At 44.6% G+C, this 23,240-nt stretch overlaps 1 protein-coding gene across 6 annotated transcripts in view; it reads right to left on the bottom strand.

The window, feature by feature from the left end:
* NRG1 (neuregulin 1) overlaps window positions 1–19,072 on the bottom strand; it is a 1,152,455-nt gene extending 1,133,383 nt beyond the window's left edge. For all 6 annotated transcript variants that reach the window (XM_027530077.1, XM_027530076.1, XM_027530078.1 and 3 more), the window contains exon 1: window positions 18,395–19,072. In XM_027530077.1, coding sequence (XP_027385878.1) covers window positions 18,395–19,064 — 670 coding nt within the window. In that variant the 5' untranslated portion in view covers window positions 19,065–19,072. The remainder of the gene's footprint in view (window positions 1–18,394) is intronic.
* Between the last annotated feature and the right edge of the window lie 4,168 nt (window positions 19,073–23,240).

Raw genomic sequence — 23,240 nt, 5'->3', positions numbered from 1 at the left:
AAAAAAATCACTTCTACAATCATTTTAACTTTAAAAAAAAATAAGAAGAAACACCTGGAGAGGAGAAGCTCTGGGGTGGACTCAGAAATCTGCAGTTCTAATGAGCACCAGGCTGGTCTGGGCTGCTGGCCCATACACCACCCTTGGAGCAACACTCTTGTTAAAGAACCTTTGGTGCTATGGACTAAGAAAACATGAATTCGTTAAGGGAGTGGAGGGCACAGCACTCAAGCAAGTGATGTTTCTGTCTCTTTGCCACTTCCTGCCATGCCGCAGCTACAGGCATCCCCCTGCCTCCCATCAGGCTCCATGGTGGAGCCTCTTGCTCTTCCACTTGCGTGACGAGGGCATTTACCATGCTAGAACTACACTATCGCAGCTCACACACACTCATCTCTAAAGAAGATGTATTATTCGCTTGTATATCGAGTTTAGAGCCATCAAGGAATGTCTCCAAGGTCACAGGCAACAGACATAGGTCCAGAAGGCAAGGCCTGACCCTTAAGCAGGGTACTAAGTCCACGCCAGCCTCCAGATCTTCCCTTCCAGACCCCATCATGTCTCATCTGCTTCCTGGAGAAATATTCATGACCATGTGTGGAATTCCCTCATTCAGACTCAAATGTGTTAGCACAAACCTTTCAGAGACATGGTATCAACTCTGAACAGGATGACCAGGCTTGTTCCTTGCGAACTGTTGAAGACATGAAAGTGTTAGTCGTTCAGTTGTGTCCGATTCTTTGTGACCCCATGGACTGTTGCCCGCCAGGCTCCTCTGTCCATGGGATTCTCCAGGCAAGAATACTGGAGTGGGTTGCCATTCCCTCCTCCAGAGTATCTTCCCGACCCAGGGATCGAACCCAGATCTCCTGCACTGCAGGCAGATTCTTTACCACCTCAACCACCGTGGTTTGGTCCAAATGACTTCAAAACTTTGACTTCAAAACTCTGAAAAAGTATCCAGTTCTCCCCACTCAATCACCCATACGGACACTCAATGAAGATAAACAGGAAAGGTTTCCACTTATCTGCATGGAAACAGGTGCTCCCCACGACAAAGAGGGCATGATGGCCCTGCTCAAAGGATAGTGGCCCCTAAATTTTCTCTGACTGCACGGCTCCGAACCTCGTCGTGGTTCTAACAGAGGAAGTCAAATGACCTGAATGCAAATAGATGTTCTGCCTCCAGCAGCTGCCTGACCTTTAAGTTCTGCAAACCACTTGGAATCTTGGGTTAAAATTGGAAGAGAGTGATATATCTCACAAGATGGTGTTCAGGAATAAAGGAGGGAAAATATGTAAAGCATATTTGGCACACACGAGAAACTCCATCAATTCTCTTTTCTGACCCAGCTTCTGATTGTCCAGAAAATCCTCAGCATTACGAATTGAAAGCACCTTAGACACCACAAGAGTCCAGGGTCTCCAAATCACCTGGAGAGAGTTCCTGAAACACAGAGTCTCAGGGAAAAAAAACCTGAACCAAATGAACTGTTATCTCCAGGAGTTTAGTCCAGGAATCTGTACATTCTAATGTGCAAACTGTTTGGAAACCACTGGTTTGTCCAAGATCAGAACATCTGGTCAAAAAACTCATCTGTGACTCCCTGGGTAAATGAGACCAAGGGGCCTGCTGCTGAAGTCAAACGTTTCCAAGCTGTTCTTCCTATGTTTTGGAGATTTCTTTTTCATTTTCATCCTTTGGCCCATTTCTTTTGATCTATAAATGTACGGTTTTCATAAATCTGATTCTAGCTTACATACACTTATTAAAAGCAGGCAAACCTGGATCGGGAAGATCCCCTGGAGGAAGGGAACCCACTCCGGTATTCTTGCCTGGGGAATCCCATGGACAGTGGAGACTGGCAGGCTACGGTCCATAGGGTCGCATAGAGTCGGACACGACTGAAGTGACTTAGCATGCACATGCAAACCCAATGTAAAAAACAAATCTTTGCATGAAAACACTACCATGGCACAAATGAAAACAGGAAATTCAAAAATGTTCCTCCCATGGTGGCTCAAAGTCCTCATGCAAGTATAGCCATGAATGCATCAGATCAACAGCTGACTAGACAATAAAGACTGTATACAGATGGTCAGGAGAAACATATTCAGTTACTGTCAGAATCATAACTTTGCATTTTTTGACTGCTGCTCATTAAAATGCCCAGTCAGAGCTTCAGATAAAGGTAGCTCTAATACACAGTTCAAGGACCTTTTGACTCAAATATTTTTTTCAAATTAGATTGACAGACATCACTTCACAAGTCTTTATGTGACAAAGCATTAAATTCGCATAGGACCTGGGTACCTACTAGAAAGACAGTAGTTAGTTCTCAAGTCGGTGTGTCAAGAAAAATTTGAACAATCATCTGTCATTGAAGTGGCTTATGTGGTAAGTAGGAAAGAACTCCTAGCCATGGGGAAAAACACTAATAAAAATGGTGACCTGCAGCAACCCTTTAGCTACACTATATATAGCAATCTGATTTTTTTTACATCGTATCTTCATACAAACTACTTACTAAATCTCTCAAGTTGAGAGATTCTTCCCAACCCCACATCAAAAAAAGATGTTTTTTAAATGGCTTCCCGATACTTAGGTTCAAATACACAGAAGTATTGCTAAGACCCAGTCTTAATAACCCAGAGGCTGGCTGTTACTACTTCAACCCACCCCTGTCTGAAGTCCATCCTTGGCACTCGGCCAGAACTCTTTAAAATGCCTTCATGCTGTTAATGAAGTACACTTTTTTTTTAATGTGGACCATTTTTTAAGCCTTTATTAAATGTGTTACAATATTGTTTCTATGTTTTGGTTTTTTGGCCACGGGACAGTGGGATCATAGCTCCCTGACCAGGGATCAAATCCACAGCCTCTGTGTTGTGAACTCTTAACCACTGGACTGCCAGGGAAGTCCCAGACAATGTGAAGTTTCACTTTATTTTTTACTTGGAGGACAACGTACACTTTTAAATACAAAGTGCTTGGCAGCAGTCAGCACTCAGGACATGCTTCTTTGGTCAAGCTCTCCTTCCCCCATCTTCTGAAATGATTTTCCAGGGACACAGCTAAGGGCTTCCCTGGTGGCCCAGTGGTAAAAACCTGCCTGCCAATGGAGGATGCAGCTGACCACTTCCTCCATCCTGAATCTTTGCAAGGTCTTCCTTTTGCTTCTCTGGCTGCTCCATCCCCCTTTTCCGTTCCTCTGCCTCAGCTTTAAAGGCTGCTGTTCTTCATGCTTCATCTTCTACTCACCTTTCCCCCTGACTGTCTTTCCCTAAGGAACTATATCTATTTCCTGCAGAGAGAAATACTATGTCCCTGTCCAGAACTCCCATGTTCCTAAATCCAACTCAGACTTCTTTTTGAGTTCCATCCATCCAAGCGCTGACTTGGCATTTCCATTTGGGTGGATCAAAACCACACTGAGCTTCACCCTCCTTGTGCAGTATTCCCCTCCCCTTCCCTCTCATGCACACCAGGGCTTGTGCCAGAAATTCAAAAGCCACCCTCCACCTTCCCCTTTAGCAGCAATCCTAGCTGATAACCAAAGTGAAAAGATGCCTCCAAAACCAGCTGGAACACTCTTGCTTCTCTTTGCCCCCACCTGCCTCCCCTCTGGAGCAAACCTGCGTCCTGATCTCATCCAGAGCCCCGTCTCAGTGCCCTGTCGCCCCACTATGTCCCTTTTCATCCATTCTCTGCACACATTTGTTTTTTCTCTGCCAATTGCAATGTCTTCAAAATGGAAGTTTTATCACTCCTGTGCTTAAAAAACCTTGCTGTGGTATTTCAGGCTTTTAGGACAAAGTCCAGAATCCGAAAAATTCCAGAATGATCTGATTTTTTCCCATTACCTCTCACATCTCCTCCTTGCCTCCTTTGCCCTGACTCCCCTCTCTGCTGGTCCTCTTCTCTCCATCAGGCATGGAAACGTCCTTCTGTCTTCCTTTCTCCTTCTCCTCTTCCCACTCCCACCAGAAATGTCACTTTCTCAAGGAGACCTTCTTGTATCTTTCAGACTAAGATTCTCTGTTCTATGTTCTCACCATACCTTGCACTTTTTCCCATATAAAACTTAGCACTTACATAATATGTATATAATTGTGCTAAACTTTGTACATGCAGACACATATATATATATGGTTGGCCAAAAAGTCAGGTCTTTCCTAACACATTATGGAAAATCCTGAACAAACTTTTTGGCCCACCCAAAAAAACACACATGTACATGTATGTATCTTGCAATTCTTTGTGTAACTGTTCTTTCTGCCCCATTAGCTTGGAAAGGGCCATGCCTAATTATACCATCACTGAGATACCAGAAAGCAGCAGAAAGACTGGCAAACAGATGCCCAATAAATATTTGTCAAATCATTACGTAAATAAAGGACACTCACCACTTCTCTTTTTCTATCACTTACCCACACTGTTAAATAATTTCATGACTCTCATCATTTAAGCAACATCCTCCGAATGGCCCTTACGATCTCTCTCATGGTTCAGGACTGCCTAGATCGAAGAGGAAAGGAATAGGATTGGGGGAGGGGAGTGCTATACAAATTGACTGAAGAAGTGATAAGTGAATAATAAATTTCTAATCCATTTCAATGAATGAACAGATAGGTCCTTGATCAGCCTGTAAGACCCTGCCTTGAGGTTCATTAGTCAGCTGAAACCCAAGAACAAATGGCCCATGATGAAGATGAGGCTGAAGAAAAGTACCACACGTATATTATTATTCTCTACCCTTTTCACATAATTCTTAGGTACATCCTTTATCTTTTCAATATTTAATAAGAATTTGAGAATGGAACGGTAACATGCAGAATGTAGATGCACAAAAGGCTAATTATTTTACACAACACTCATGCACTCATTGTCTCCATTCACCTGTTTTGAACTGGTTCCCCTTCTTCCTGGGCTGCACAAAAGCAGCACAAGCATACTCTCAGCTCACCATAAAAATCACCAACAATTCTTCTAACAGGAAGTAGATGGATGATATCAGGGCCTTAATCATTTCCATGGTTTTTTTGATTAGTATTTTAAGAAGAAATATGACTGAGTACATAATGACAGTTATTTAGCAGGTTCCTGGAGATACAACTACTAAAGAAAGTTAATAAAAGTGATTAAACATGGTGGAATGATTACTCATCAATACAGTTAGTTAATACAGTGGGCAGGTTGAACCTGACAATTTTGCTTTCTACAGGCAACTTGATCAGCCATTTTTAATTTCTCCTACTGAGAAGAAATGTGATCATGAAACCCAATTAAGTTGGCAGTGATAAAGCCTGAGCGTATTTTGCTACAGTCATCTATATCAAGGTGCAGAAGTGCAGTGCAGTGCTCAGAGGGTCTGACTCTTTGCGACCCCATGGACTGCAGCCCACCAGGCTCCTCTCTCCATGGGATTCTCCAGGCAAGAACACTGGAGTGGGTTGCCATTTCCTTCTCCAGGGGATCCTCTTGACTCAGAGACTGCACCCAGGCCTCTTGTGTCTCCCACACTGCAGGCAGATTCTCTACCACTGAGAATCTGTGGTAAAGAAACACCCCTTTATCAAAATGATGTTAAACATGGAGCTTTAATAGGCATCCCAACATGCCAGTGAAAGGCAGTGACTATGGCCTAACTCTCTGTATTTCCAGGGGTAGCTGATGAAATCAGACATAGTGAGCAGCACACCTTAAGATTTAGGATGAAACCAACCCGCAAAATGCTAAGTCGAACACAGGAGTGAATACATAGTTCATATGGTATTTATCTACCATAAACATGCATGGCTGTCAGGATCCACTCTGCACGTAACTATTGGGCTCTCCCACTGCAATGAGGCACCAAACGGCACATCTGTCTACTTTCCAAAGGATAGCTGAGGCACTGAGAATAAAATGACCACTGAAAATTGGAATTCTGCCTATTTTAACCAGTGTGGTCAGAAATGACATTCAGCTATGCATCAGGTGTCAGCATCGGTCTGTCTCAGAAGAAACTAAAGACTAGAACATCTTGTGTTTTGTCTATTCACTGGCATGGACTAACTATTAGATTTGTGCTGCTATATATTTGGGACACCACTTGTTACAGGGTATTAACTAGTACATCTACCGTAAGAAAGGTCATGTTCTATAGGGACAGATTCCCGTAAGTCAGTCTTCAGTAGTATTTCTATTACAAATAGCATGTATTCCTTTTCCTTATTAAAAATAAGACATTCACTCTAGAAACTTTAGAAATGCAGCCAAACAAAATCAAAGTTCCTAACATTCAGTTCAGTTCAGTTCACTCAGTCATGTCCGACTCTTTGAGACCCCATGAATCGCAGCACGCCAGGCCTCCCTGTCCAACACCAACTCCCAGAGTTCACTCAGACTCAGTCCATCGAGTCAGTGATGCCATCCAGCCATCTCATCCTCTGTCATCCCCTTCTCCTCCTGCCCCCAATCCCTCCCAGCATCAGTCTTTTCCAATGAGTCAACTCTTCGCATGAGGTGGCCAAAGTACTGGAGTTTCAGCTTTAGCATCATTCCTTCCAAAGAACACCCAGGGCTGATCTCCTTCAGAATGGACTGGTTGGATCTCCTTGCAGTCCAAGGGACTCTTAAGAGTCTTCTCCAACACCACAGTTCAAAAGCATCATTAAGAACTCTAAAGTCTAACCAATAACATTTTGTTATATAGCTTTCCAGGCTTTTATTCCTCTTTAGATTGACAGATGGATGATACAGATAATAGCTAATAGTATTAAAAGCAATCATACACAGACTGCATTATAATACCTTTTTTCATTTGACAATATACTATGAACATTGTCAGTCATTATACTTTTTTTCCTCTACAACGAGATTCGTAAAGATGATACAATAATCCATTATATAGCCATACAGTGTTTGCTTTTTGTTCGGAGGTTTTAGGGGGTTTTGTTTTTTCGGAGGGAAGGTTTTGGTCACGCTGTGCGGCATACAGGATTTCAGTTCCCCAACCAGAGATTGAATCCACGCCTCCTGCATTGGGAGTGCAGAGTCAACCACTGGACCACCTGGGAAGTCCCTAGACACACAGTTTTGTAACCATCCTCCCACTGAGGGACATAGTGTTTGGAACAATAGGTAGCAAAGGTACAAGATGTAGATAGAGAAGCATACCATTATGGGGAAGCCTGAACAGTAGTGCAAACATATAGATCCTTCCAGCCATGGAGAGCAATGCCATCACTGCAGCATAGGATTCCATGTAGAAGGAACTGGATAAGAATATTTGGATAAAAGTTGAATAAGTCATCCTAAGGAGTCCTGATTTTCTCCTGACAGCAATTGAAGAGGTTTAAGAAGGGTATCATATGATCTTTTGTTTCAGAAAAGATCACTCTAGCAATAGTACAGACGATCTATTTAAGAAGGGGAGGATGTCTGAGCAAAGGTAAGAGACTGATAGAGAAACGATGGGAACTGATACACAATCAGTGGAGCTGGCGTAGAAGGAAGGAATCGGAGGTGGGTTAAGGAGGTAGAGTCAATAAGATCTGGTCACCGATTGGACCTGGAGCAGGAGGAGAGGTTTCTGGCTGGGGTAACTAGGAAGACATTGATGCTACCACATGGTGAGGGGTTAGCTAAGTCCTCGTGAGCTTCTCCTACTCTATCTGGCACAGAAAGCTGTCAGTCCAGGAAGCCACTGGGAGTAAGAGCAGTGACTGTAATAGGAGCAGTGACAGCAGTTTCATTATCAGTATCCAGATGGCCTCGCAGGGGACATGATGAGATCCTATTTGGTATGTTTATCATAAAGTTTCTGTAGGACATTTGGGCAGATTATCTGGTAAGTGGTTGGATATACAGACCTGGAGCCAGAAAGTATCCCCAGAGATACGGACACAGGAGCCACGATTGATAAGCATCATTAGATCTGCTGGAAGAGTTGAGCTCACCAGGGGCGAAGGGAGGAGAAAGACTCAACTGGATGCAACACGGCTGAGCCCCACCCTGCCCCCTCGCAGCCCCCGTGGCACTGGCAGAGCCTCTTCATGTGGTAATTGAAAAAGTCAGATCGAATTATTTCTACTTTGACAACTTGTTTCTGCTCTGCTCAAACTCCTCACCAAAGGACTAAAATGTATCGTCTTCTTGACCCAACAGTAAGAATCATAAGCTGAGAACGAAAGGTCTCTTACCCCAACCCTGCCTGAAGGTGGGAACTCTGCCCACCATCATCAACATGGGTTCCAACGTGGCTGTGAACCAAGATCTGCTAGTCTGCATGCTGGCCTCCCCCATTTCCACAACAGGGCTCATTATGAGAACCTAAAACAGTGCCAGATTTACACTGTTAAGATAAAACTCATAGTTAAGCACTTTGAATATTCTTTGTCATTTTGTAAAACAAATGACCGAATTTTCTTGCTTTAAAAGTTTACAGCTGTTAAGTTAACAACTCATTTTATAGCTGCAAAGACAGTGTTTGTTTCTTGAAAAAACGATGCCCATGAGCACAAATAACTCTATTTTAGATAATGTAATAAAAATGACCCAAAAGGCAAGAGAGGTGAAAATCTTTGGAGGAAAGAGGAGATATCTTTTCATTAGTCCCCTGTCCTTAAGCTCTTTCTCACCTCTTTCAGATTGTCCAAAAGTTTTACCATTGTTTTTCCATAACTGCTCTCTGTAGAATAAGAGAAAGAGAGAGGAAGAGAAAAGTTCACGGGTAGTAGCAGAAGGGGTTCGCATATTGTGTCACTTCTGAGATGACAAGCAGATGCAGTTTGAATGAACCGTGCAAAGCTCTTTAGTTCCACTTTCTCACTTTGCATATTAGGGAACTGAGACCCAAAGTGGTAAGGTTGCTTACCCCAAACCATCCAGGTACTGATCTACAAAGCTGGAAGTGGAAAGGAGTTCTCCTGAGACTGGGGTACTTTTTATTCATGAATAAGCTGAGGACACTCCAAGTATCTGGGTGCTGGGATACCATGGTCTCCTGGGTGAGGCAAGACACATTCACAACTAGAAAAAATTGCAAGACATCAGTTTTTTTAAAAAACAAAGATAACATAAGGGAAGTGTGTAATGGCACCACATATGAAGTATATGGAGTAAAATGTAATTTCTTTGGGTGTTCTGTGTTCAAAGGCTAGAGTGCATATTTCTGGCAGGATCACTAGTAGTACTGTCATGGAAGCAGCAGGATATAGCTGCCCCTTGAAGGAGACAAGTTCCATGGACAGAAATGAGGGAAAAAGCAGAACCAGGCAGAGGAAATGGCATATGTAAAACAAGAGGATTGGGAAAGAGCACGGCCTGTTTGTGAAGCAGTTGGACTAGATCAAATCCTCCACACAGTAAACATGAGAAAGATTAGTTTTACTTTGGATTAAGGAGGACAGTGAATGTCAGACTCTCGAGTTAACACTGATGCATCCATAGAAAGTTTGAGGAAAAAAAGGAAGTCTAATAAAAGCAGTATTTTAGAATGACTCGAAGCCCACTGCAGAGTTTAATGGAAGTTGGTTTGGAGCAGTGGACAGAATAGAAGCAGGGAAATTAGAAAAAATGAAAATTAGTTGAATAAATAAAATCAATTTAAACATTCTGATACTAATCCAAGTATGATAAAGTGTGTCTCTGGACTCTGTTGATAGCAATATGAACAGAAGTGCAATATTCTCATGGTGACTGAAGGTCAAGTTTACTCTTTAAACCTTTCATTGGTTTTTATTAAGCTATTATCTGTTGTAATTTTGTTATCTGGTGGCTTCAGATTCAGGAGCCTAAATGCTGGGCAAATTAAGAGTTGAATAGATTAACACCTCTTTTCTAAGAACTTGTTTATTAATGACACTCTAATTAGAGGCAATAACTTTGAATAGAAAACAACAATATAAAAACTGCTCACCACTTCACACCCATTAGGATGGCTATTATCAAAGCAATAGAAAACAATTCATGTTGGCAGGACTGTGAAGAAATTGGAATCCTTGTGCATGGCTGGTGGGAATATAAAATAGTGCAGCTATTGTGGAAAACGTATGGTAGTTCCTCAAAAAAATCAGATATAAGATTACCATATGATCTAGCAATTACCCTTCTGGGTATGTACTCCAAAGAACTGAACATAGGGTCTTGAAAGGTGTTTGTACACTCATGTTCACAGAAGCATTACTGACAACAGCCAAAAAATAGAAGCAATCTGAAAGTCCACTGACAGAAGAACAGATAAACAAAATGTAGTCATGTGTATGCAATGGAATATTACTCAGCCCTCAAAAGGAATGAAACTCTAAGACATGATACAACATAGAGGAGTCTTAAAGACATTATGCCAAGGGAAATAAGCCAGTACCAAAAAAGGCAAATGCTGTGTGTTGCCACTGATACGAGGCAAAACATAATCAAATTACAGGGACAAATTGGAGTGGTAGTTGCCACGGGCTACAGGAGGAGGGAATTGGGAATTATTATTTAATTGGTTTGGAGTTTCAGTTTGGGAAGATGTAAAAGTTCTGGAGATCGATGGTGGTCATGGTGACCCATGATTGGGAACACTTAGTACCACGGAACTGCACACTTAGAGATAATTTAAAGGGTGAATTTTATGTTATTACAACACAGGGGGAAAAATCACTCACCAGAATAAGACTGTGGTTCAAAATGCTTGGTTTCTTTTTAAATAAAATTCCCACTGCAATGAAAGAAAAGTTGCCAGTGTTTCTGAGGAAGAGATATGAGCCATCTTAGTGGATGGGAATGAGGGCCTTGGAAGAAAGAGTTATCTCAGTGCCCCGACCTGCAGAGAAGTAGAGAGCCTGGGGCATTTTGAAGCTGCGCTCCCTTGTGTGCTGATGACATCGGCAATGAACTCTGAGCAAAACATCTCCATCCAGGCAGCCACCAAAGAGCCCTGACGGACAGAATCACCTCCCAAGGACAAAGTCTAATGACTAATTCTACCTGAAGCAATCACAGCCACCCTTCTCCTCGGAAGACAGAACCTCCTCTCCAGGTTCTGCACTGAGTAGCAGCCGGAGTGCCCCCTGTGGTGGAAGAAGATGCTGCCATTCCGTCTGCCGCTTCGCTGAGGATACATCACCACCCCTGGTGTCTCCGGGGCTGACGGAGAAAGTGGAAGAAAACAACCTCCTTGTTCACAGCCCCAGTGGACAGGCGCCATCCCACCTCCAGTCTAACCAAGAGCTGCCGTGACATTCACAACAAAGCAAAGAAAAAATAAGAAGTCACTTATCCAAAGTTTTTTTTTTTTAATTACTTCTTAAGGATACAAGCAGTACTTTTCCATCTTCAGTTACAAGAACTGAAGTTAACAGGCCTGGGTAGTCAAACACCTCCAGGGGAAAATCAAGGGAAAACACAGAATTGAGAGCTGAGATCTAATACCCAACTGGAAATGCAGTGGAACGATTTGGGAATGGTGCTACCCACGACAGTGGCAGGGAATCACTGATGATCCAAAATTTCCTCTGTGCTAGGAAGCCTTTACAACACAGGGAATTCTGTCCCTCAGCTGGGGCTAGAGAGTACAGAGTATTTGGATAAAGACAGAATATTAAAATTCAGAAATAATTCAGGAAAAAAAAGATTTTGGAAATTAAACTTATCAGAAGCCCAAAGGTTGATCCAGGGGAGGAAATGGTGTGCTGAGAGGATGTAGCTCTAAATTCTACTTCCTACAGAGACCATCTCACCAAATTAGAGACCAGAAGAGGAGAATCAGGGGTTTTTATTTTGTTTTGTTTTCTCCAAAACTCAACCTAGAACAGTGATGGCCACCATCCAAGGAGCTGGGATGCTCATTTATTTATTTGATTATTTAATATTTATCCCACACAGAACAGTCAAAGAATAAGTCTATCAAAGAGGGAAAAAAGATACAGACTCAATGAGCGGTTGTTACAGCCCAGTGGTCTTAGCAAGTCCCTCAGCTTTTTAGCTTCCTTTGCCTTAATGACAATTCCCAGACTAGAGACAAACATTTAGGACAAGAGTGTTACTGCTGTGGACTTTCCAAATTCAGTCAAGCACACAAGGTCTCACTCTGATCATGAACCTCCACGCCCCAGGCTAGAAGTGAGTGTGCCCATTACCGAGACTCTAGTGCCCTCGGCAGACACGTCCCCTCATGCTGGGCTCTGTTCAGCTCACACATACTGGCAGGAGGGAGCAAAAGACGTCGTTCCCTCCTCTAGCTTCTCAGCATTACCTCCTAAACCCGGCCCCCAGCTCCAGAAGCAGGATGCCCTCAGAGTTGTGCTCTGCCGGTCCCCAGCACAGTGGACTGGAGCTGATCTCAAAAGCCAGAGCCCTGGGCTTTGTAGGGGGAAGCCCCTGAGACAGAGATGCAACCCAGGTTACCATCTGTGTCCCCACAGGAAGGACAAAGAGCGTATCAGGAACAGAAGGACATCTATAATTAGATCTTTGTGTGTGTGGGTGGATGGGTGTGGGTGTATGCAGGTGTGTGTGGCTGTGCACAGGCCGCACAGCCTGCAGGATCTCAGCTCTCCGACTAGGGACTGAACCCAGGCCACAGCCATGGAAGTCCAAAACACTAATCACTAGGCCCTTCACTTTCACTTTTCACTTTCATGCATTGGAGAAGGAAATGGCAACCCACTCCAGTGTTCTTGCCTGGAAAATCCCAGGGACAGAGAAGCCTGGTGGGCTGCCGTCTATGGGGTCGCACAGAGTCAGACACGACTGAAGCGACTTAGCAGCAGCAGCAGTAGGCCACCAGGGAACTCCCAGCGTTCACATCTTGTGATCTAGGACCTCCGTATGTGGACACACTTGGACCCCAGACAGTCGAATCCCAAGGTGCCAAGCGAAGACTTGTCAGTGTGACGACGAACAATCATCAATACAAACTTTGATGTCTCACAGACACAGATTCACTCGTGGGCCCCACCGGTGACCTAAGGCTTTCCCCTGAAGAGACCCCATAAAGGAAAGAGACGCAAAGGGAAGACAGCTGAAGTCCAAGTCAGGAACTGAGAGTTCTGTTCTCCCATGTACCATCCAAGCTGTGTGTTAAGTTTCTTTTTGTTTTTTTAGTTATTATTAAAAACAGGATATAAATCTGACTAGGGCCTAAAAGGGAGAACCAAAGTTAGGATATAGTTTTCCAGGAAACTGTTTTCCATAGGGGAAAATAACCTGGTTCTCTTGAAGACCAAAAAATAAAAATAAAAACAATGTCAATAACCATTTGAAAGTGAAAGAGTTAGCCACTCAGTCATGTCCAACTCTTCGCAACCCCGTGGACTGCCCATGGGATTTCCCAGGCAATCTCTTCCGAGGATGCCTAGATGGCAAGTCTATATCGGGGGATAGCCCCATGGACTGTAACCCACGAGGCTACTCTGCCCGTGGAATTTTCCAGACAAAAATAATGGAGTGGGTAGCCATTCCCTCTCCAAGGTATCTTCCCAACCCAAGGATGGAAACTGCATTTCCCGCATTGGCAGATGGATTCTTTACCACTAGTGCCACCTACGAAGCCCATATTAGGGGATACAATCAGATCTATGCCAAGCAGAGACTGGTCAACCCATTTTAAGCTTTCAACTTGACCCAAATTTCTTTTTTTAAAAAAAAATCTTCAACTTGTATGGGTCATTTGGAAATGGAGAGCCAGGAGACCAGCCTTCAGAAACAGGCGTGCTTCAAGCACATCTCATCCCTAAACAAGATGAAAACACAATAATATGAAAATACAGTCTCTCAACTAGCACTTACCTCAGTAAGACTCCAGTCTGCATAAAGTCTCAAATCAGTCAACTCTAAAGTGCCACAGGCTGTATCACTAATCAGCTGTTCAAGTACTATAAAGTGACATATCTGAGACAGCGGCTAGGTCATGCATTCTTTCATAATGTTACTTTAATTTAAATTTCATGATAACAGAAGAGCACAGAGTAAAATGTGCAGCACAAATTTAGCGCATTCACATATGCATGGAAAACTGTCCACAATAGACATTTCTGTTGTTTAAAAATAAGGACATTAAAAGTTACTTTGCATTTTCTTATGAAAACTTTTGACTAAAACTTGCTGTTATATTATGGCTTTGGTAACACATTACATGAGCCCATAAGAGCCCTATTTTTTTTTAATCTTTTATTGTCTTTCGTTTTCTCATTATATACTTTCAATGACTATAATAACCCATGAATCCCTACCACTATTTCTCATTATGCACTTTGTTTTCTGTATTATAATTCATTTATGTAAGACTAATCAAAATACCCATTCAATTAGATCTATCTATAGAGAGAATTTTTTACATCATTTGAGCATGCCAAAAACCAAACAAAAAACCTAAGTATTTCTAAATACTGAGAGCAGATGAGTTTCAAGATCTTTGGACATCCAGCCAGTTCATCACTTGCCACTGAGATTTAAAAGTAAGTTTTAAAAGATGTTATGTTTATAACTAAGAAAAAAATAACAAGAATAAAACAGGCATCAAAGCAAAGGAGATTTCCTGAACACTGAATATATTGCATTTGACAAGGGCAATAACCCACCCAATCACATCTTTTGCTCTCATTTGCTATAAATATTCAGGCCAGCAGCAGCACAGACCATTGTTTTGAGCCTCAGGGCTGTTTAAGCTTATGGGTCTTACTTAATACATTAAGACATATGGGAAAACTTTCCCTAGATTCAGAGGGCTTATGGATCACCCACAACTGGTGAGAAGTTCCTCCTAGTGCTTGTAACACATCTTGACTCAGATCTTTAAATTTACCTTTTATTTTTATTCCAAAGAGCTGTTTTCCCAAATGACCTATCTTGGTTTCATCTTTTAACATAAATATATATCAATACATATATGGTTTTTCTACTCAATATCAGTGTTTTACAGACACTATAGAACTGACAGTAAGGTTTATACAGTTTAAAGACAGCCATCACGAACACTTGGGGAATTACATTTACATGTGTATTTGTGAAATTCAAGCTGTCAAGTTGTATCTGTTCCTATTGCTATCATCTAAATAGAGCTTTCATTAAGAATAATTCTCTTTAATTATTGGCTGGAAAATCCCTGCATTGTTGTCCTTTTCATAACACCATAAGGTCAGCACAGTTTATTAAACAGTTATTGAAGACATGAGAAAAAGACAGTGATCATGAATATTTGATAAACATGTTTGCATTATCAATACATTGCAATACAATAGGGTATACTGAATATTTAGGTTGACTGGTAAGAACATAACTGATGCACAAATCTCGTATGGCCCCATTAGGATGTTATTCGACATCAGTATTTTACTCCTTTTTGGAAATCAGTCGCAGCCTAGTAGAACCTCAAGGCTTTGGAAACAAATGTAGTGCAGCAGACAATAATTTGTTTGAATAACAGCAATTTAATTGAACAACAAATTATTTTGCATTCCAATAAATACAAGACCTAGAAATGTGTCTCAACCTGTGCAGTGAGCAAGAGAGAAAGCAAAGACGGGGAGCATTTAAATGATTGGAAAGGAAGTGTAATTCACACAAGCCCCACATATAAAACAAACAAGCTATGAGATTCTGTGTTGTCATTTAAATACACTAGACAGTGCGTTTCTCCAAGAGTCCATTATTCAGACAAGTGCTTTCATACACAGGCTACTCAGGAGTTTCTTAGATGAGGGGTAGGGAGGAGAGAAAAAAGAATTCAAGACAGACTTCTATTAGCTCAGCCCTAAGGCTAATCTGTTGCACGTGTAGTTTCTACATTCATAAGCAAGTTGTAGGAGACAACACTGCAGCTGAGCGCAGGAGAGCTGGAAACTGTTCCCCAGGGCATGATAGCACAAAATGACTTTGCTATATTCCCTCTCCAGCCTAGCATCAGGGCTCAGGCAGGAACACAGCCATCGCGCCCCCAGGGCAGCTTCCTGTTGTTAGGTAAGAACCCTCCGCTCCATCACTCTCCCTGAAATCTGACCAGAAGCACACAGAAGTGGTTCAACCAAGACAAATCAGCCCCTATTTTCTCTGCATGTTTTCTCCCCCAATTTGTGTTCCTTTGCCTAGTAGGTTCTGAATAACATTGTTAACCCAGACCATAACCTGAATGAACTCACAAGTTTTCACACCCTCACACATACACTTTTACACCCAATATTCCAAGTATGGATTGACTGAGTTTCCATTGTATAAGATAGCTTACAGTCTTGATTTACATCCTCAATGTCACAATAACTACCACGCTTGTAAAAATGCAAGAGAAACTTTTAGCAGGATTTCAGTTAGTCTTTAGCTAAACCTATTAATGTTTCGTGCGATATCATACTTTAAAGTGTTTAACACTAAAATCACCAAGCATACATGGTAATTACACAAACCTGAAGCTGTAACTTCATAATTTCTTAATCTACTACATTACATGCAGGAGGTTTCCAGTTCGTTTAAAAGAAACAAAACCTGTTTTGCTTAACCTGCCACAACTTAAACCATGTATCTCCTCTGGCTGGCAAACAAAAGGGCAAAACTACCTTCAGTGATGCTTTTTCAGTTCGGACACACGAAAACATAATAGTATTCCTCCAGGCAATTTTCCATTTCCAAACATCCTCCGGACCTTTATAAGAAGTTTAGCCCTGAAAACTGACATGCTTTTTTAGTTAAAAGGCATGACTAACACCATGGTCAATCTAGCAACACCGCCCCCCATCCTCAGCATCATTGCCAACCACGACACCCTTCATATTAACTTCCACCATGTGTAGTAAGTGATTCACAATTTACATGGTTTGGTGGTAAAAGCAAAATCCTTCCTGAATTGCATGTAGTAAAATGTGAAAACTGGATGATGGCGTGACTGAAAAGGTTTTCTTTCGGATTTTCTAACAGGATAACATATGATGCAGGACAATGGTGTGATGCTTTTGTGTGTCCTAGTAAGACAGCTCCCAGCAGAGAGTTTCCCATGTTTTATAGTGACATCTATCAGCCAGACCCAGGGAATCCCAACGTCACTCAGCCGTCTTCAGCACCACTGTTTTGAGAACAGCTTCTTGCCACAGAGTGGTGCAGTCTTAACAGGTCCCTGGTGCACAAAGTGCACTGTGAAACTCAGGCAGTGGAGAATGAGCCAGGCTCTTCCCTCACATCAAAACCCAAGTGGTAGGCATTAATTAACCACCGCAGCCTATAGGCACCACAAACGCCAATCAGAAATGTAAATAAATGGCCCTCACCTGCTACAAACTGCAAAGAGCTGACACACTGCATCACAGGCAGAGTGAGCATGGCACGGTGCTGAGTTTTGTAAAAATTCAATTAACCCAACCATCCATTAGGTGGATACATAAAGACCAGGGGGAAAATCTATTATGCATGTGAGAATCTGTGATGTGTAATCATGTTAATTTATGGTTTGAGAAGAAACCCCGCTATGCTGTAGTGATTATATGATCATCAGGAAATTACAAATATTTAGAACCTAAGAATTACTTTTATGAATGGCATAGAGGTAATAACTCCTTCAGAAATGTAATCAGATTATCAACTGATTTCTCAGACCTGCTAATATTAAGGCGACCTGGGAAAAAAAGAGTTTTTTTTCAGTGATAAAATCGGGAAAGGTCCTTGAAATCGGATTGTTAACTTATGTCCCCCAATTCTCCTTAAGGGCCTACAAGTGAAGCTCCATAATGACGTTCATCTGGTCTGATACACTTAACTGCCAAAGCATCCGCCAAACGAGAATACAGTGAAAACAAAAATTCTTGAGATGATGTCACCAAAAAGATAACACCCAACTTTATACTTCTCACATACACATTTTCCCAAGGCACAGACTGCACCTGTCTGTCTGGACACTCGGTTTTCAAAAAAGAACTGCCACATTGAAAGACGAAATCTTGTATCTCGGTGCCCTGTCCTTTCCTTGTCGGACTCTCCACAGACAAACCCCCGACCAAGTCCACACTCCGGACCCGAAGTGATGGCCAGACTGGATAGTCCTGTCCGCCTCACCCTTCCGCCTTCAAAGGAAAAGCCCCGCACGGCCGCCCTAAAGAGCAAGTCCTAACCAAAGCCAAGCTCGAGACGGCACCGCAGGCAAGCCACCGGCCCATTGCCAGTCCACCTGGCGAACGAAACCCCAAGGAATTAAAAAGTTTCAGGCGGCCCCAACCGCGGACCAAACTTGGACTTTCCTCAACGGCAAAGCCTCGAAACCGGGAAACGGGAGAAGGCGCTTGCCTGTGGCATCCAGTCCACCAAGAGGCTCCCAAACGCGCCCCTCCGCCGCTCGGACCGCGTCCGCCCGAAAGCCGTCGAAGCCCGGCGCGCCCCGGGGAGGTCCGCCCTCCCCGCCCTCCCCGCCCGGCCCGAGCGCGCCCCGCGGGCCGAGGAACTTACCGCACCGCTTGCACAGCACCCGGCTGACCTCCTTCTTGAGGTTCCGGCCCGTCTCGAGAGGGGGGAAGGAGGCTCGGAAGGCGGCGGGCGCGCGGCCGCTGCTGTTGTCCTCGGGCTCCATGAAGAAGATGTACCTGCTGTCCTCCTTGAGGCGCCCGCAGGAGGGGAAGGCGGGGTGGCCCCAGGCGCCCAGGCGCACGGTGAGCAGCGAGTCCTTCTTCAAGCCCCCGGCTTTCGCCGCCCACACCTGGTGCACCTTCACCAGATAGGGCGCCTCGGCTCCGGGCTCGGCGGCGCTGGGAGCGGGGGCGGTGGGCCAGGCGGGCACGGTCCCGTTGGCCGGCGGCGGGCGCTCGCCTCCCCACGCCCCTGCCTCGCCCGCGGCCGCCGCCGCCTCCCTGTCGAGTGCCCCCTGCTGCCGCCGCCGCGGCGGGTGCAGCTTTCCCTCGATCACCACCGCGGCGCGCTGAACCAGCTCCTGCACTGAGCCCACGCTGGGCGGGGACGCGTAGCACACCGAGGCCCCCGCGGGAGCCGCCTCGTCGCCGGCGGCCGCCCCCGGCGCCAGGGCCGCGGTCCACAGCAGCAGCAGCAGCAGCGGCGACGGCGGAGGAGAGCGGGCGGCGGGGCCGGTCCTCCCGGCGCGGCGCGCGGCGCATCGCCAGCTCATGGTGCGAGGTGCGTGCGGGCTCCGGTGGCTGTCGGTTCGGACTCTTGCCTCCTCGGTCTCTGGCGCTGCCTCCCTGTTCCTCTCCCCTCCTCCTCCACCCCCACTCCCCGCACCCTCCTCCTAATTTATTTATTGGCGGGGGCCGTGGGAGACTTGTTTACGGGAGGGGGAGGAGGAAGGGAGAGAAGGGGTGGGTGGAACCACAGAAAGGCGAAGCGGTGGAAAGGGCAAAAAAAAAAAATTTTTTTAGGCGAAAGAGAAAAAAAAAAAAGCCGCCGCCACCGCCTCGGATGCTTGGATGCTGGGAGTAATAGGTCCTCCCCGCGCCGCCGCCGCCGCCGCGCCCGAGCCCGGCTGTCGGGGCTCTGCTGTCACCGGAGGAGGACGTGGAGGTGGAGAAGCTGCTCAGCGGGTAACAGTCCTTTGTGTGAAGTGATGCTGCGGCGGCTGCTGAGGCTGCGAGCGGGCGGCGGGGCGAGCGCGCGAGGCAGAGAGCCCTGGAGGCGGAGTTGCGTGCCTGGAAATGGCTGGGTGGCCGCGGCGGCAGCGCCCTGCGCCTCGCCGGCCTGTTTACCTGCGGGGCGAGCTCGGCCCGCGCCTCCCGTCCCCATGCTGGTGCCCAAGCCCGGCCCGCGGGGTCGGTCTCCCGCTGGGTCTCCCTCCCCACCCCCGACCTGAGCGTCTCCTCCCTCTAGATCGCCCCGGTTGCTGCAATGGGAGGCCGGGCGGCGACCGAGGGCTGCAGTCCGAGTGGGCTGCGGAGATTTCCCCAGGACTCAGAGGTGACGCTTCGGCGATCCGGGACCTGTTAGCCGGCGCAGGAAGGCTGGGGGCACGCGGGAGACGCGGGGCCTCGTGGCAGAAAAGTTTTGGGTGAACTGGTGACTGGAGAGTCCAAAGGGAGCAACACGTTCGCAGGAGACAGGCTGCGATGAAAACAGCAACTTTCTGTCTCGCTCGCTCTCCTGCTAACGCGCACACACGGCGAGATCTTCAGATTTGACGCTTCTCGCTCGGCTCCCCTTGTGTGGCGCTTCGGGATTGATTATCCTCGCCTTTTCTCCTAGGGAAATGCCCGGTTCACCGTGATTTTCTGACCTGTGGGGTACTGCTGATCTGAGCATTGCTTGAATAAAATAGTTGCTCAATAAGGCTGTCTTGTATAAAGTTTATGGCACTTTGTCAACTAGTCCGTTTTTAAAAAAATAACTGAATGAAGTGAAGGATGCCTCTGTGCCTGCTGGGAAAAAAAAAAAAAAGGCATCCCAGACAGGAGGAGATATAGGTTCAAGATGTCCCATCTGAATATCACACTCCCCCACCCTAACTCACCCCATCACCGCCCAACCCCCCCACCCCGCAGCCAAATTTAAGATGCTACTTTGAAAACAAGAATTCTTCATCTCCCAGGGATGTTCATGTTAATCAAGTACCGCTCAATAGAAAGAACACATTTTTAGCACTTAAAGGAAAGTATTTCTCTTGTGCTCTTTTATGGTGAAGAATATATTCAAAGACCTAATAAAATTGAGTGGAAGTTGTTTGTTGCCCAGTGGCCTACTAGATCCACCTTGTGAGAATTTAAGATTTTAAAAGAACTCTAGTTACATAATATCCTTTACTCTGGGATTCTTTAAAGTTGCCTCTAGCAGTTTCTAGAAAGTCACAAAATAAGCTTCAGATTTTTCTGTATAAAAAGTAGAAGCTGAGTATAAGTCACCAAAAATTTTTTAAAAAGGGGGGGTTTTCCCTTGGCATAATATAGTTGGCTAGAAAACAGTATTTTACTCTCTTCAAGTCCAGCTTGGACAAATGGGGGTCCTGATGCTCACTTTGTGTTTCAACATATGAGGATTCCTGTTTCTTAGGGACTGATGGGAGTGCTTGGAGGATAGTAATAGTGCAGGTCTGATCTCCAGTATGCTGCTAAGTTGCTTCAGTCATGTCCAACTCTGTGTGACCCCATGGACTGCAGCCTACCAGGCTCCTCCGTCCATGGGATTTTCCAGGCAACAGTACTGGAGTGGGGTGCCATTGCCTTCTCCGATCTCCAGTATATATGTTCTATTAAATGTTTGTGCGCCTACTGACTTATTGAAAGAAAGTGGTCAGTCCTACTGATGCCTTCACTTTTCTTTGTCCTGACCTCACATATTTCTGATTCTTGACCTGTTTGGAGTCGCAGCTCTAGCCTCAAAAGTCTTCTCCCTTCCTGTCCACCTTGCAGACTTTGTGTCAGTTATCTACTGCTATATGACAAACCAGTCCGAAATGTGTTGGCCTAAAACAGTATTGATTCATGCAGCCCAAGATTCTGTGGACTGGCGATTTTGACTGGGCTCAACTGGAGGGTTCTGGTCTCAGCTGGGCTCACTGATGGCCCTGCTGGGCGCAAACTAGTCTCAGATGGCCTCAGCTGGATAGCTCATCTTTTGATGGATTTGGTCTCTTTCCCTTCAACAGGCTTAAGTCAGCCCGACATATTCCAAGAGAGTGGCCAGAAGCATGCAAGGTGTCTTGAGGCTCAGAACTGACACCTCACCACTGCTTCCATTACAAGGAGAGCTCCAATTCCAGGGGTTCATGCTGAATATGAAGAGCTGAAAACTCACATTGCCAAGGGGCAGAGATCCAGAGAGGGTAAAATTGAGGCTGTTTCTACAATCCTCTGCAGATAGTGAGCCTCCTTTGAGGTCCACCTGCCCCTGTAGCCTTCTTCCATAGACACCAGACACTCGAAAAAACCCTGCATTTGCAGCCTCCTCATGTTTGATGTTATTTTATTGAGCCCAAGTATTTCCATGTTACTCCCATCTCTTCAACTCCTAAGCTTGTTAAGAAGCCAAGACCCTGTTTGAGAGCATTCCCCTGTTTTAACCCAATTTGCGGGACACAGTAAGTGCTCAATAAATGTCAGCTGATTAATGAGGATGATATGGTAACGTGCTTCCCACACGTTACCCCAACACCACCCAACACTGTCTCAGAGATCAAGTCCAGAAGTGAAAACAACAATAATATTTTAAAGCACTGCTTTACAGGCTCATTAAATGTGAATCCCCCTACTTTGTAGTTCACAAAGCATTTTATTTTTTATTAAATATAAACTGCCTCATATGTTTAATGCCCTTTTTATGTGTTTGTTTAAGCCTTTACCTTCCTCCCATGTTTTCTTCTACTCCTCCCTCAGCTCTGTGGTGTTAAGGGTTATTTTCCATGCACCTATGAGATCTGTTTGCATGTGTATTTCATTTCAGTTCTTGCCTTGGGGTCTTCCTTTCAGGGTAATTCATCAGTCACCATTTCCTGGTTTTTATCAGTAACATTTTGGAAGTTAATCAAATACTTTCATAGTAGATATTTTTACATAGTTTCTCTTTAAGAACCCTTTTTTTATTTTTTTAAAAAAAAAAACCTTTTATTTTGCATTGGAGTATAGCCAATTAACAATGTTGTGATAATTTCAGGTGGACAGCAAAGGGACTCAGCCATACACATACCTGTATCCATTCTCCCCCAACCTCCCATCCAGGTTGCCTTATAACATTGAGAAGAGTTCCCTGCTATACAGTAGTTGGGAAGGAAATTTCTAATATGATCAACATAAGCTTGAGAAATGCATGAATAATTGTTCAGTGTGATTAATTGCTTTTCAGAAAAAGAACAATTTAATTTGCCCACACCATTGTTTTCAAAAGTCAAAGGGCTTGTTCTTGGAAACATCCTAAAACGAGGGTACTTATACCCTGCATCAGACTCAACTCGTGAATCAAAATGCACAGACTGCCAGCCCCGTCCCAGAGTTCTGAAGGGCTGGGGCAGGCCCCAAGAATGTGCATTTCTAACAAGTTTCCGGGTGCTACCCAAGCTGCTGGTGGAGAGACCACATTTGAGAACCACTGCCCAAAACTGTAGATTTATAACTTGATATGCATGGCATAATGATGCTATAGGCATGTGTAAATAGACATAGACTTTATATGCAAATATTCAACCTCCCCTGCATCACAAATGTTCCCCAGCCCAGTTTTGAGAAGGAAATGTGGGGATCGCCTCCTTGGTTATTAGAGACTGGCACTATCTAGCAGATTGATCCTGACTAGTTAAGAATGACCATGTATTGATAATAAAGGTGAGTGCTTTCTTGAGGACTTATCTCATTGGTCAGTTGAAAGC

This window comes from Bos indicus x Bos taurus, chromosome 27 (assembly GCF_003369695.1).
Source record: "Bos indicus x Bos taurus breed Angus x Brahman F1 hybrid chromosome 27, Bos_hybrid_MaternalHap_v2.0, whole genome shotgun sequence".
NCBI classification, from domain to species: domain Eukaryota; kingdom Metazoa; phylum Chordata; class Mammalia; order Artiodactyla; family Bovidae; genus Bos; species Bos indicus x Bos taurus.
This window is presented reverse-complemented; position numbering and strand designations above follow the sequence as displayed.